Source organism: Carcharhinus amblyrhynchos, chromosome 11 (genome assembly GCF_965287045.1).
Source record: "Carcharhinus amblyrhynchos chromosome 11, sCarAmb.v2.hapA, whole genome shotgun sequence".
Taxonomy (NCBI): Eukaryota; Metazoa; Chordata; class Chondrichthyes; order Carcharhiniformes; family Carcharhinidae; genus Carcharhinus; species Carcharhinus amblyrhynchos.
Window position 1 is genome coordinate 92,274,927 of NC_137334.1, and position 15,399 is coordinate 92,290,325.

The 15,399-nt window shown below is 45.9% G+C and overlaps 1 protein-coding gene across 4 annotated transcripts in view; it reads right to left on the reverse strand.

The window, feature by feature from the left end:
- LOC145350344 (anion exchange protein 3-like) overlaps positions 1–15,399 on the reverse strand; it is a 128,602-nt gene that overhangs the window by 48,087 nt on the left and 65,116 nt on the right. For all 4 annotated transcript variants that reach the window (XM_080199577.1, XM_080199578.1, XM_080199576.1 and 1 more), the window contains 3 exons: positions 4,841–4,977; positions 3,411–3,591; positions 663–798 (listed from right to left, as the gene is read on the reverse strand). In XM_080199577.1, coding sequence (XP_080055703.1) covers positions 663–798; positions 3,411–3,591; positions 4,841–4,977 — 454 coding nt within the window. The remainder of the gene's footprint in view (positions 1–662; positions 799–3,410; positions 3,592–4,840; positions 4,978–15,399) is intronic.

The window sequence follows — 15,399 nt, forward strand, 5'->3', positions numbered from 1 at the left end:
TTCCAGTCTGTGATTCACTCCTGGATTATCTGTTATTCTATATATAAAGCACCCAAATCCTTTGAATCAATTTCAGCCTGTATCTCAGTCCTGGGTATATGTTATTCTATATCTCAACCACAGTTCCAGTCTGCAACTCACACTCAGGTATTTTTCATTCTGTGCGCAAATCTGTTTGGCCTTTTGATCCCAGCTTGTGTTTCAGTTAATCCCCCAGTTAACCCTTCAGTTAATCTATATATAAATCACCCAACTCCCTTTATTAGATGCAAGTCAGTAGCCAGGGGGGAGTCAATAGTGCAATGGTGATGTCGCTGGACTTTTAATCCAGATACCTATGCTAATGTTCTGGGCATGTGAACTAAACTCCATTTTAGTAGGTAGCATATAAAGCTAGTCCCATTGGTTGTCTTATGAACCTATTTAGATCACTAGGGCTTTTCAGGGAAGGAAATCTGCCACCCTTACCCAGTCTGGCCTACATGTGACTTCACAGCCACAGCAATGTGGTTGACACTTAATGGCTGAGTGAACCAATCAACAGTGAATGGAGAGTACACACTCTATCAAAGAACAAACAAAAAAAAACACTCAATGCTCTCACCACCACTAATTCTATGGTTTGGGGGGGGATGTGATTGCCTCCCCTCCTTTGAGGATACCTGTGTTTGATGAGAAGCGCTCTCAGGACATTGGCCTTATCTTCTGGTTTGATCTGATCAGTGATCACCATGTTTTCCACCACCAGCTGGGCAATCCCGGGCAATGTTTTCTGTTCCAGGTCCAGCAGCACTGCCCCTGCCAGAGAGACGTGCACCGCGTTCAGTAACACAGACAGCAATCACAGACCTCCCAACTCATTTACATACCGCCTGACTCGTCTCTCCCCAGTTACACTCTCCCCCAACCCCTCTCTCCCCAGTCCATCTCCTCCATTTAACTCTCCCCAGCCCCTCTCTCCCCAACCCATCTCCTCCATTTACACTCTCCACAACCCCTCTCTCCCCATTTACACTCTCCCCAACACCTCGCTCCCCAACCTCTTTCTCCCCATTTACACTCTCTCCAACCCCTCTCCCCATTTACACTCTCCCTGACCCCTCTCCTCATTTACATTCTCCCCAATCCCTCTCCCAACACCTCTCCCCATTTACACTTTCCCTAACCCTTCTCTCCCCATTTACACTCTCCCCAACCCTTCTCCCCATCTATACTCTCCCCAACCCTTCTCTCCCCATTTACATTCTCCCCAAACTCCTATCTCCCTATTCACACTCATCCCCCACTCTTCCCCATCTACACTCTCCACAACCCCTCCCTCTCCATTTACACTCTTCCCCAGCCCCTCTCCCCCCATTTACACTCTCCCCAACCCCTCTCTTCCCAACCTGTCTCTCCCTAACCCCTCTCTCCCCCAACACTTCCTCCTCATTCATATTCCTCTGACATTCTCTTAGCCTCTTTGCATTTCCTCTCCCAGCCCCCTCTTTATTTACAATTCCTGACCATGATGCTATGAAGGTTTGCGTAAAGTGGTCAGAATAGACTCATCAATCAGTATTGGCCAGTACTGTATCTCGAGATCTGCCATGAGAATTCTCTGACAACAAATGCTGCCAATAATGGCCTCTGTACTCTATTACCTAGACAGAACACTAACATTTCATTTAATCAACACCTTTATCATAGTAAAGGCTCTGCTGGCATCTCCATGAGGAGATATTTGGACAGGTGACCAAAAGCTGGTTGAAAAGGTCAGTTGACATTAAAGGGGTTGGGAGATGGGGTGGGGGGAGGGGGTTTAAGGATCAGAATAAGTCTTCTGAGGCAGAAGTCCCTTCACCAGAATCCCTTTATTTACAATTCCAACAGCAGTGCACAGAGTGCTATCAGTCAGCAGTCTACCTCCGGGAGTGCCAGAGGAACTGACACTCCCGGTTAAATACAAGGGAAAGACTTCCTGATTGACCCATCAATTTACTCCTTAATCAGGGACATCTTTTTGTGTCCAACCAAATAAACAAAATCAAACTAACTTAAGGACAACTCAGAAAGGGCAGCTCCCTAAAAGGAGAACCACCCGGAACAAAAGACAAAGCAGAAAGGAAACATAAAACATCAAATTAAAATGTGATTAAAGGGGTCAATAATACACCCCAGTCCCTGCGGTGCCCAGTGGTCATGGAAGGCATCATCTGTGCCCCGGACACTGCACGCTCACTCTCCAGGGACACCCAGCCGTGAATATAGCTGTTGTAGAGAGGCAGACAGTTGGGGTTGGATGACCCCCTGGATTGCCTGCTGCCTGGACCTGTAGATCATGCCTTGCCGGGCCCAGGAGCAGGTCACTCCTTAATCAGGGAGTTCATATTCCAATAGGCCAATCTCAGTGGCCTGATCAAAGTCATTACAGGGATGTTGGCAAAGGGCCACAGGGACGCAAAAAGGAATGGGAAGAAGATTTCAGAGCTTGGAGCCTAGGCATCTGAAAACACTGCCACCAATGGTGGAGAGATTAAAACTGAGGATATATAAGAAGCCAGAATGGAGGGACTAAAAGGTCTTGGAGGGTTGTTGGGCTGGTGATGATTTCAGATAGGGAACTTACAAAAAAAAGGATTGGAATTTTAAAATTGAGGCATTGACAGACCAGGAGCCAATGTAGGTTGGCAAGTACCTGGACCAAGGATGAACAGGACTTGTTGCAAGTTAGCAGCAGAGTTTTGGAAGAGCACAAGATTATCTAGGATGGGAGTTGGCATTGAAATAGTCAACTCTCAGGGTAACAAAGGCACAAGGGAGGTTTCAGAAGCAACCGAGAGGTCGACAGAAAATACTAGAGAGAGGGAAGTAGGTTGTCTTGATGATGGAGAGGACCTAGAGTTGGAAGCTCAGTTCAGGGAAAAACAGAAAGAGTAAAGAGCATGGCCAAGTCAGAAGACATGATGTGGATATGCCGACGTTGGACTGGGGTAAACACAGTAAAAAGTCTGACAACACCAGGTTTAAGTCCAACCGATTTATTTGATAGTAAACTCACTAGCTTTCGGGTTAGCCCCTTTGTCAGGTGAATGAGAGTTCCGGCCTCAGACAAAGCATATAACAGCACAGACAGTTTACAGATTACTGATTAGAATGCGAATCTTTACACCTAACCTGCTGTTCAAGACATTGTCGGCCACTTTAAGACTTGAACAGCAGGTTAGGTGTAAAGATTCGCATTCTAACCAGTAATCTGTAAACTGTCTGTGCTTTATATGCTCTGTCTGAGGCCAGAACTCTCCATTCACCTGACGAAGGGGCTAACCCGAAAGCTAGTGAGTTTACTATCAAATAAATCGGTTGGACTTAAACCTGGTGTTGTCAGACTTTTTACCAAGTCAGAAGATGCACTTTGCAACAGCACTCACCCTGTGCAATGGTCTTTCTCAGCTCCAGGAGGCTGCGGAATGTGAGAGATGCCACATGCGGCTTGCCCCACTTGTACGTCTCTGATACCACATCTTCCTCAAACTTGATCCAGCGAGCTGTCTCCTGCCACATCATCTCATTGTTCTTACCCATGACCAGCTCATTCAGCTCAACAAAAACCTGCGCAAACAATGGGGAATGCGGAGTGAAGTAAATACTTGGTTAGATTGTCCTGAGATTAGTGGGGTGGTGGCAATGGTGCAGAGACAGGAGATGCTAACAGTGCGATGTAGGCTAAATACCAAACCCTCTTTCACACACAGAAATGTCCAGTGCTGGCTTAACACAAGTCTCATGGAGCACTGGCCTTGAGTACATCACTGTGGCTTAACAGATTACACTTCACACTCCAAAGGTGTATAGGTTAGATGAATTGGCCATGCAAAATTACCCCTTAGTGTCCCCAGATGTGTAGATTAGGGTATTCGTGGAATAAATGTGTGGGATTACAGGGATAGGTGTGGAGTGACCCTGGCAAAGCTGCTCTGTCGGAGGGTCGGTGCAGACCCGATAGGCAGAATGGCCTCCTTCTGCACTGTAGGGATTCTATGATAATTCAGACATGAATCCAGTTGCACTCCAAAGACTTGAGGCTACAACCCAGGCTGACATGCCCAGTACAGGACTGCGGGGGTGCTGCACTGTCAAAGGCGCAGATGAAAGGCTGAAACTGAGGACCTATCTGACCCCCGTGAGGGGTGGGGTGTCGGAATAAAAAAAAAATCCCATTTCCTCTATTTTGAAGGAAGGCAGGGTAGTTCATTCTTGGTGTCCTGAACAATATTTATGTTGTAACCAACATCATTAAAAGAAACCTGATCATTGTTTTATTACTGTATCTGGGAGCATGCTGTGTGCAAACTGGTGTATCAAAGAACAAAGAAAATTACAGCACATCCAAGCCTGCACCGACCATGCTGCCTGACTTAGCGAAAATCCCCTACCTTTTTGGGGACGATATCCTTCTGTTCCCACCCTATTCATGTATTTGTCAAGATGCCCCTTAAAAGTCATTATCATATCTGCTCCGCTACCTCCCCCAGCAACGAGTTCCAGGCACCCACCACTCTGTGTGTAAAAAATCTGCCTCCTACAGCTCCTTTAAACCTTGCCCCTCGCACCTTAAACCTGTGCCCCTGAGTAATTGACTCTTCCACCCTGGGGAAAAAGCTTCTGACTATCCACTCTGTCCATGCCTCCCATAATCCTTCTTACATTACAACAGTGATAATACTTCAAAAAAAAACATACTTTATCCGCTGAAAAGCCCTTTTGGATTACCTGAAGTCATGAAAAGCACTATTTAAATGAAAGTGACATGTTACATTGAACAATGAGAGAAGTGAAGATGCAGAAGGATGGTAAGTACCTCATGAGGTTTTCTGTCGATCCGCATTTTTTTCATGCTGGTTTGGGGGACTTTGATGCCAACTTTACTTATTTGGTTTTTTGACGGTTTCTTGACCAAATGGCGACGAACTCCAGGGTTGTCCTCAAATCGGTGGCCTGTGGACAAAAAGGGAAGCCATGTTCAGAAACCTCCAGATAAATCAAGAGTTTTGCCTGGGTGCATGCATCAGCATGATTACACTTACTCAGCAAGAGTACAGTTACTCTTCTTAATCCCCTCAGTGTGTAGTTTAGTTTACTTATTAGTGTCACAAGTAGGCTTACATTAACACTGCAATGAAGTTACTGTGAAAATCCCCCAGTCACCACACTCCGGTGCCATTCGGGTACACTGAGATAGAATTTAGCACGGCCAATGCACCCTAACCAGCATGTTTTTGGACTGTCTATAAAAGAGAACTTGAAAATTCACAAATGAACAATAATGAGGACTCTCCTCTTGTAGGAGGAACTTTGGATTATTATTATTGTAAGAAGTAAGGGAGGAAACCAGAGCACCTGGAGAATACCACACAGACTTGGAAGAACGTACAAATTCTGCAAAGACAGTGACCCCATCTGGGAATTGAACCCAGGTCCCTGACACTATGAGGCAGCAGTGCTAACTACTGTGCCACCCTAATACTTCTGTCTCAAGGACAGGTTCAAATTCCAATCCAGAGACTTGAGTACAAAATCTGAACTGGCACTCCCAGTGCAGTACTGAGGGAGTGGTGCAGTGTCAGAGGTGCCTTCTTCTGGTAATGATGTTAAACTGAGGCCTTGTCTGCCATTTTAGATCGATGTAAGTGATCCACCCATTTCATTATTCCAGAGAAGAGCATTTAACGTCCTGGCCAATATCTATCCCTCAACTAAAACTGTGAAAACAAATGATATAATCTTTTATTCCATAGTCTGTGGGAGCTTGCTGTGAACAAATTGAATGCCAGGTTTCATATTTTACAACAGTGATTACATTTCAAAAATACCTCATTAGTTCTTTGAAACATCCTGGTGTGATGAAAGGCGTTATATCAGTTAAAATCTTTCTTTTTTTAATTCCCAGCCTTCACATTGCCATGGTAACACACCATGCTCACTCCCACAGTTAAGAAATCTAATGGGTTCACATGAATCTTTTCAACCACAGCAAGATGTTGTCTTCAGGAAGTTAAAGGTGTTGTTATCTGGCTGCCAGGAGTCCAAAGGGTTCAATGAACCAAACCCTTGGCATAAAAAGTTGCATGTAATCCTAATTAAATACATCTCATTTGATTCACCTTCTCTATGTCTCCTTTCCATATAACTGCACTGTACCTAATTTAGTGGACCCAAACCCCCTTCCATTCTCACTCATTGTACAGAATTCTAAAAGACCTAAATCCTTCCCTTCACTCCCCCTATACAGATCCCATTCAATCAAATCCTTTCCCATTCACTAATCCTATAGAGAATCTCAATGGAGCCAACCCTTTCCCTACATCGTCTCAAAAAAGCAAACTTGATCCCTTTCACTTCCATTGCATGTCATCCCCCTTCCAGTTCGCTCCCATTGAACATAATCCAAATGCACCAAAAAATGTATAAAATTCTAACAGGGTTGGACAGACTGCATGTGGGGAGGGGTGTTTTCCCTTGTTGGGGGGGGTTCTAGAACCAGGGAACACAATTTAAAACAGACAATTTAGGGTGTGGAGGCCAAGTTGCTGAATGTATTGAAGGAAGAACTGGATAATTCTTAGACTTTTATGGCATCAAGGATTATGAGGAGAAAATGGGAATGTGGCATTGAGATAGAGGATCAGTCATGATCATATTGAATGGTGGCGCACACTCAAACGGCCAAATGGCCTATTTCTGCTCCTAGCTCCTATATTTCTTCCCTGTCTCTAAGCCAGAAGCTCTGGCCAAGTCCCACCCAGGGCCTGATGGCCATGGGACAAATTATGTTCATAATGTGACCTAACAGATAGAGTACCAACATGGAAATCCTTCCAACACACTCTTCTTCCTCCCCTTTTGTGCAGCAAAAACCACCCAGGGTGCCATGGAATTGGTTTCCACTACTATCCCCTGAGAAATTGTGAATATGGGAAAGTCTCATGCTCAGTCCAGTAGGACCCTTCAGATTACAGCTTCTGGCTTCAGGCCAACAACCATTTCCAGGAAAAGCAACGTTAAATGTGGAAGGTTGAAGATGTAGCTGTGCTCCAGGTGTGTTCCTGTTCATGTCAGACTTGCAGGTATTTTACATTATGAGATCCTGCACGTTCTCAATGTAAGACGTGAAAGGACCTCTGATTGGGGAGAGTCTACAGAAGGATCTAGATAGGGTGGGCGAATGGGCCAGGAAATGGCAAATGGAATTTAATGTTGGCGAGTGCGAGGTGGTCCACTTTGGTAGGAATAATGGTAGGAAGGATTATTACTTACGTGGCGAAGAACTGCAGCAGGCGATGGTGCAGAGGGACCTCGGGGTGCTTGTGCATGAGTCGCAAAAGCCCAGCTTGCAGGTGGTCAGGAAGGCGAATGGGATGCTGGCCTTCATAGCGAGGGGGATTGAATATAAAAGTAGGGAGGTCTTGCTGCGGCTGTATAGGGCATTGGTGAGGCCGCAGCTGGAGTACTGTGTGCAGTTTTGGGCGCCGTACTTACGCAAGGATATTTTGGCCTTGGAGGGAGTGCAGAGGAGGTTTACTAGGCTGATGCCGGAGTTGAGGGGGTTGAGCTATGAGGAGAGGCTGAATAAATTAGGCTTGTACTCGTTAGAGTTTAGAAGAATGAGGGGAGATCTCATTGAGACGTATAAGATGATGAATGGGATGGATAGGATAGAGGTGGACTCTTCCCGCTCCGAAAGGATAGTAGGACTAGGGGGCACAGCCTCAAGATAAAGGGGGGGGGCGGTTTAGAACGAAGTTGAGGAGGAACTTCTTCACTCAAAGGGTGGTGAATCTCTGGAATTCTCTGCCCGTTGAAGTGGTGGAGGCTACCTCGTTAACTATTTTTAAGACGCGGGTTGATGGGTTTTTGATAAGAGAGGGGATTAAGGGTTATGGGGAGAGGGCTGGAATGTGGAACTGAGACACGACAGATCAGCCATGATCTTATTGAATGGCGGGGCAGGCTCGAAGAGCTAGGTGGCCTACTCCTGCTCCTATTTCTTATGTTCTTATGTTCTTATTCCAGTGTTGTTTTTTCCGTGCCAATCTGGATAGACGCCAAGGAAATTGGAAAGGGTGACAAAGGTAAATGGGCACAATGGGAAAATTGTAAATGATGATGTTAATATGACCTTTCAGATAAAATAAATGACTCTATTCATGTCATTTTCAGTGACTTAGAGGAAAATGCTGGGATTATTTAAAGGAATAATGACTGGTTCTCTCAGTATTCCTCCAATTAAACCATGCAATAGTGAATTGTTGTGCACTTTGCATGTACATGAGTGTCATGTGAGTGTACCTTTAAGAAAGGTTTATTGTAAGTCTGCAGTTTTAGCCATGACATTAGTAGGTGAAGCTAAGCTGCGGCAGTCAGGTGATAGGGCTTTTTTCAGTTTTGTTTTTGAGAGTGTGGTTGGAAGCAGTTTAGCAGCAAGCTAAGAAGCAGTCTCTTTTTCTCCCTATATTTTCTCTTTGTTTGGTTGTGCCTTAAAGAAGCTGTGTTTTGGGAAACATATTCGACTACAACCTCTTCTGAGATTTTTCACAAGGGGTTTTCAGCATTCAACTCAGGAGGCTGGATACCTGGAATAAGTTCTGTATTGTGTTTGTTTGGAGGGTTTTGTATATGGGATGTTGGTTTTGGTTGTAACACATTAGAGATATTCCTTAAGATATATACATTATCGTGGTTGTTGTGTTTCTTGTTTGTAATTGTTAAAAGTTCTTGCTAAGTGTCTTACTATACACATCAACAATATTAATTTGTTTTTAATAAAAGCTCCTCGATGTTGAATTGAGAGGAGTGAAACCTCTCAAGCTGATCCTAGCCAAGTTCAACATAAAATGTGACAGACTAGGCGAGCTTCATAGAACAGCTTGCAGTATCCAACCTGACTTGTAACAAAGGGTGACACTGAGACACATTTGAGTATCAGAAAGGAGTGAATGGTTCTCATTTAGCCACAGTGTACAGTACATTGTCACGACAGACTGAGAGTGATGCACAACCTTTACCACAAACATACTGAACTGCTTAAAGAAAACCTGTGTTTTTTTAAATACAAGAGAAGACATTGATCAGAAGGTAGCTGATGGGTAACCTAGACTACTGAGTGGGTCGCATGAGAGGCCCTCCTTCATCTCACTGGGCCACAGAACTGAAATCAGGCTTGTTCACTAACCATGACCTTTGAATGAGATTAACTACATTTAATAGACGCTGAATACTTCATAACGAGTTACAGAAAATAATCATTCATGTAGGATTCAAGTGGTAAAATCAAAAGAAATATATACACTTTATTGGATGAAGGGGAAGTGCATAGCTCTCTCACAGTCAATATTGTGTGCAATCAGCATGCACCTCACTTCATGTGCCTTTGCTTAATGTGTGGGTGGCACGATGGCATAGTGGTTAGCACTGCTACCTCAGGGACCTGGGTTCGATTCCTGGCTTGGGTCACTGTCTGCGTGGAGTTTGCACGTTCTCCCCTCATCTGCGTGGGCTTCCTTTGGGTGCCCCAGTTTCCTCCCACTGTCTGAAAGACGTGCTGGTCAGGGTGCAGTGGCCGCGCTAAATTCTCCCTCAGTGTACTTGAACAGGCGCTGGAGTGTGGTGACTAGGGGATTTTCACAGTAACTTCATTGCAGTGTTAATGTAAACTTACTTATGACACTGACAAATAAACTTTGAACTGTTTCACTTCAATCACACCGGTCAGACAAAGGCCAGTGGACCGTGGCAACTCTGCGTGATGGGCTACACGTTGCCTCCAGGCCGCAGGTTACCCACTACTGCTGTAAACTGACCACTTACTGAAAACTTCTGACACGGATTGTTGGCCGATTTGTCCTCAGAGGTCACGTGGAATTTCAGACCTGGGGAGATATCACAGCCCACTTTAAAAAGAGACACTTGTAAGGAGGCATATAAAATGGAAAAGGTTGCATTTGTTACTGTGAAACTGACCTCCTACCCCCAGCGCCTCCAGCCAGCTACATTCCATCAGAAATCCTAAAACCATTGCCTGACGATTTATGTCTTCTACATTCACATATTCAAGGCTCTCAAAGTGTCTCTGAGATGAAAGCAAAATGGACTTTGGTACAAGACTTTGGTACGAGACAGGCCTATTTCCCTTTGGAGTTTAAAACTGGCTCTGAAAACCAGACTTGTGCAGAGCAGAACAACAAAGAAACAAGAAGCAGCACACATCCTCTCTCTTTCCCCTCACTAAAAACAAGTGAACTTCAGACAGAGAAGCAAGGAGTAACCCGTCCTTGAAGAATACTGCGGGAGAAAAGCAGGGTCTCTCACTCTCACTGGAATATGTGTGCTTTTGCAGAGACAGACGGCAAGCAGGAAGAAACAGGGCAGCCTCTTGGGTCACTCGCGCAGAGACAAGCAGGTCACTGTGCCCTTCGGGGACAAGGTACCAAGGTGACGATTCTCCTGCCCTGCTGCACTAAAAAATTAGCGCAGCAGGCGAGAGAATCTCGCAGCAATTGATGCGTGGAATTCACGCATTCGTTCCCGCTCTGATAGCATCTCATAGCTCTGGATTTCCAGCGACATCAGATCCTCACCGGAAATCGCGGGGAGGTGCAAATACTATGCAAATGTTAATTTCAATGTAATTTCAATGCCATTGGTGGGCCTAGGTAGGACTGAAGTCTTTGGGTCAGCTAGCCTCTCCACCCACCCGCACCGTGCCCCCCGCACCCCTCCTCCACCCCTCTGAGATATTAAGAGGTTAACATCGCACGCAATTAAGAACTTTTGAGTTCATTGCAAAATGACAAGGTTAAGACATCTGTGATTAACGAACTTACCCTTTAACAGTTCTCTTTGTTTCAACATAACAATATTACGACCTTAGATATGGTTAACCTGACTAGAACAAAGGGTGTCTTGTGATTAGCTATATTGTATCAGACCGCATGTGATCATAAGGATTGTAAAAGCTACATAAAGGAGGACTGTCCCATTATTCAGCGCACCTTTGCTCCCTGACTCCCAGCACTGAGTGGAAATTACGTAGCAAAGGTTTGCCAGCTTGCATATGTAACAAGGATAAAGAACTTTTGAATCGGACAGCAGTTGGGGTTTGCGTTTGTAACAAGCACTGAAGGGTCTCGCGAAAAATGAACTTAACACCCCCCGCCACCACCCCAACCTGCCGAGAATGTTTCACTCCAGCAGGGTTTATAGTAACTCCCCACTTTTGGGCAGCTAGTGGCCTCAGCATGCTGAAGTGAGGGTTTTAATCTGGGCCCTCCCAGAGGGTCCTTTGGGCATGGGGCAGTGCCAAGGGGGTGGGGCCAACAGGGGACTAAAGGGGCAGGGCCTGATAGGGGCAAGTGGTGGGAGAAGGTAGGATCGGTGAAGGTGAAAGGTCAGCTATTGGAACGGTCTGGGGGCAGGGTGGGTGGGGGGTTTGGGAGGGTTGTTAGCTTGCTGGGGGGTGGTGGGGACTGAGTGGGGGGGGTGGTCAGAATCTGATCAAGGGGTTTCAGGGTGGTTTATATATTGAACAACAGATACCTGGGAGTGAGTTACAGACAGAAATCTAATTGAGGGGCTCGGGATGGTTGCTGTATACAATAATGGACACCTGGGAACGAGCTACAGACTGGAATCTAATTGAGAGGTTCAAGGAGAATATTATATGTGGGATAACGCATTGCGCTGTAAGATTATTGAGTTATTAACAAGATGACTACTTGTTAAAATCAAACTTTTAAGAAGCCAACATGTTTCCTTGTAGTTGGTTAATATTTAAATAGTCTTCTTTTTCGGACAGTATGGAGGAACACACAATATAAAAAGGACACGAAACTAAAGGGATTCTGAGAATTTATGTCAAGTTACAAAGAGCTTGCTCATAGCAACACCTCAAAAGCTGTCCGTAAAAAACAGTTTTAGTGAGAATGCTGTCTTTCTCCACTAGGTCAAGGAACCATGATATATAAAAGGACATTACTTCGATTAAGTATTTAAAGGTAGCAATAGCCATAAAACCTATTCCTGCTTCACTCTATAAACCAATTCTTGTACATGTACTTGGGAGTGTTTAATGGTTCAGTGTCATGGGAGCTTTACTCTGTATCTAACTCCATGCCGTACCTGTCCTGGGAATATTTGATGCGGACAATGTAGAGGGAGCTTCCCCCTGTATCTAACCCCGTGATGTACCGGTCCTGGGAGTGTTTGATGGGGGCAGTGTACAAAGAACAAAGAACAGTACAGCACAGGAAACAGGCCGTTCGGCCCTCCAAGCCTGTGCTGCTCATTGGTCCATCAAGACCATTCGTTTGTTTCCCTCCATTCCCAGGTAATTCTTAAACGATGCCAGCGTGTCTGCCTCCACCACCCTACTCAGCAGTGAATTCCAGGCCCCCACCACCCTCTGTGTAAAAAACGTCCCTCTGATATCGGAGTTATACCTTGCCTCCTCACCTTGAGCATGTAACCTCTCGTGATCGTCACCTCCGACCTGGGAAAAAACTTCCCACTATTCACCCAATCTATACCCTTCATAATTCTGTACACCTCTATTAGATCTCCTCTCATTCTCCGTCTTTCCAGGGAGAACAACTCCAGTCTACCCAATCTCTCCTCATAGCTAAGACCCTCCATACCAGGCAACATCCTGCTAAACCTTCTCTGCACTCTCTCTAGAGCCTCCACGTCCTTCTGGTACTGCAGTGACCAGAATTGGATGCAGTACTCCAAATGTGGCCTAACCAACGTTCTGTACAGCTGCAACATCAGACTCCAGTTTTTATACTCTATACCCCGTCCTATAAAGGCAAGCATACCATATGCCTTCTTCACCACCTTCTCCACCTGTGCAGCCACCTTCAGGGATCTGTGGACTTGCACACCTAGGTCCCTCTGTGTTTCTATACACTTGACGGCCCTGCCATTTATTGTATAGCTCCCCACTACATTAGTTCTTCCAAAATGCATCACCTCGCATTTATCTGGATCAAATTCCATCTGCCACTTCTCTGCCCAATTTTCCAGCCTATCTATATCCTGCTATATTGTCCGACAACATTCATAGCTATCCGCAAGTCCAGCCATCTCCGTGTCATCCGCAAACTTGCTGATAACACCAGTTACACCTCCTTCCAAATCATTTATATATATCACAAATACCAGAGGTCCCAGTGCAGAGCCCTGCGGAACACCACTGGTCACAGACCTCCAGCCGGAAGAAGACCCTTTGATTGCTTACCCTCTGTCTCCTGTGGCCAAGCCAGTTCTCTACCCATCTAGCCACCTCTCCTTGTATCCCATGAGCCTTAACTTTCTTAACCAACCTGCCATGAGGGACTTCGTCAAACGCCTCACTGCAATCCATACAGACGGCATCCACGGCCCTTCTTTCGTCAACCATTTTTGTAGAGGGAGCTTTACTCTGTATCTAACCCCGTGCTGTACCTGTTCTGGAAGTGTTTGATGGGGGAACAGTGTAGAGGGAGCTTTACTCTGTATCTAACCCCGTGCTGTACCTGTCCTGGGAGTGTTTGATGGGGGAACAGTGTAGAGGGAGCTTTACTCTGCATCTAACCCCGTGCTGTACCTGTTCTGGAAGTGTTTGATGGGGGAACAGTGTAGAGGGAGCTTTACTCTGCATCTAACCCCGTGCTGTACCTGTTCTGGAAGTGTTTGATGGGGGAACAGTGTAGAGGGAGCTTTACTCTGCATCTAACCCCGTGCTGTACCTGTTCTGGGAGTGTTTGATGGGGACAGTGTAGAGGGAGCTTTACTCTGTATCTAACCCTGTGCTGTACCTGTTCTGGAAGTGTTTGATGGGGGAACAGTGTAGAGGGAGCTTTACTCTGCATCTAACCCCGTGCTGTACCTGTTCTGGGAGTGTTTGATGGGGGAACAGTGTAGAGGGAGCTTTACTCTGCATCTAACCCCGTGCTGTACCTGTTCTGGGAGTGTTTGATGGGGACAGTGTAGAGGGAACTTTACTCTGTATCTAACCCCGTGCTGTACCTGTCCTGGGAGTGTTTGATGGGGATAGTGTAGAGGGAGCTTTACTCTGTATCTAACCCCGTGCTGTACCTGTCCTGGGAGTGTTTGATGGGGACAGTGTAGAGGGAGCTTTACTCTGTATCTAACCCCGTGCTGTACCTGTCCTGAGAGTGTTTGATGGGGACAGTGTAGAGGGAGCTTTACTCTGTATCTAACCCCGTGCTGTACCTGTCCTGGGAGTGTTTGATGGGGGACAGTGTAGAGGGAGCTTTACTCTGTATCTAACCCTGTGCTGTACCTGTCCTGGGAGTGTTTGATGGGGACAGTGTAGAAGGAGCTTTACTCTGTATCTAACCCTGTGCTGTACCTGTCCTGGGAGTGTTTGATGGGGGACAGTGTAGAGGGAGCTTTACTCTGTATCTAACCCCGTGCTGTACCTGTCCTGGGAGTGTTTGATGGGGACAGTGTAGAGGGAACTTTACTCTGTATCTAACCCCGTGCTGTACCTGTCCTGGGACTGTTTGATAGGGAGACAGTGTAGAGGGAGCTTTATTCTGTATCCAACCCCGTGCTGTATCTACCCTGGGAGTGTTTGACGGAGGCAGTGTAGAGGGGGCTTTACTCTGTATTGAACTCTGCGCTGTGGCTGTCCTGAGAGTGCTGGATACTTTTAAAATAAATATCAGTGAGTACAAGGAGGGGATCCAGGTTGTTAATATGCATTCATCTGTTGATATTGTGCAACAGAGCATGGTGACATTATAATGTATTAGCTTCATGAATTATAGTGTTTGGGAAAGCGCTATTAGCAGGGTGTGTGAGCATAGCGTGGCACTAGAGAAGTCCTAAAACTTAAAATGTCGAGCATGCATCAGAGTACGTACTGAACAGTGTGTTACACACAGGGAGAGCTGTGTGCACTGAACAGTGTGTTACACACAGGGAGAGCTCTGTGTACTGAACAGTGTGTTACACACAGGGAGAGCTGTGTGCACTGAACAGTGTGCTACACACAGGGAGAGCTGTGTGTACTGAACAATGTGTTACACACAAGGAGAGCTGTGTGCACTGAACAGTGTGTTACACACAGGGAGAGCTGTGTGCACTGAACAGTGTGTTACACACAGGGTGAGCTCTGTGTACTGAACAGTGTGTTACACACAGGGTGAGCTGTGTGTACTGAACAGTGTGTTACACACAGGGAGAGCTGTGTGTACTGAACAGTGTGTTACACACAGGGAGAGCTGTGTGTACTGAACAGTGTGTTACACACAGGGAGAGCTGTGTGTACTGAACAGTGTGTGACACACAGGGTGAGCTGTGTGTACTGAACAGTGTGTTGCACACAGGGAGAGCTGTGTGTACTGAACAGTGTGT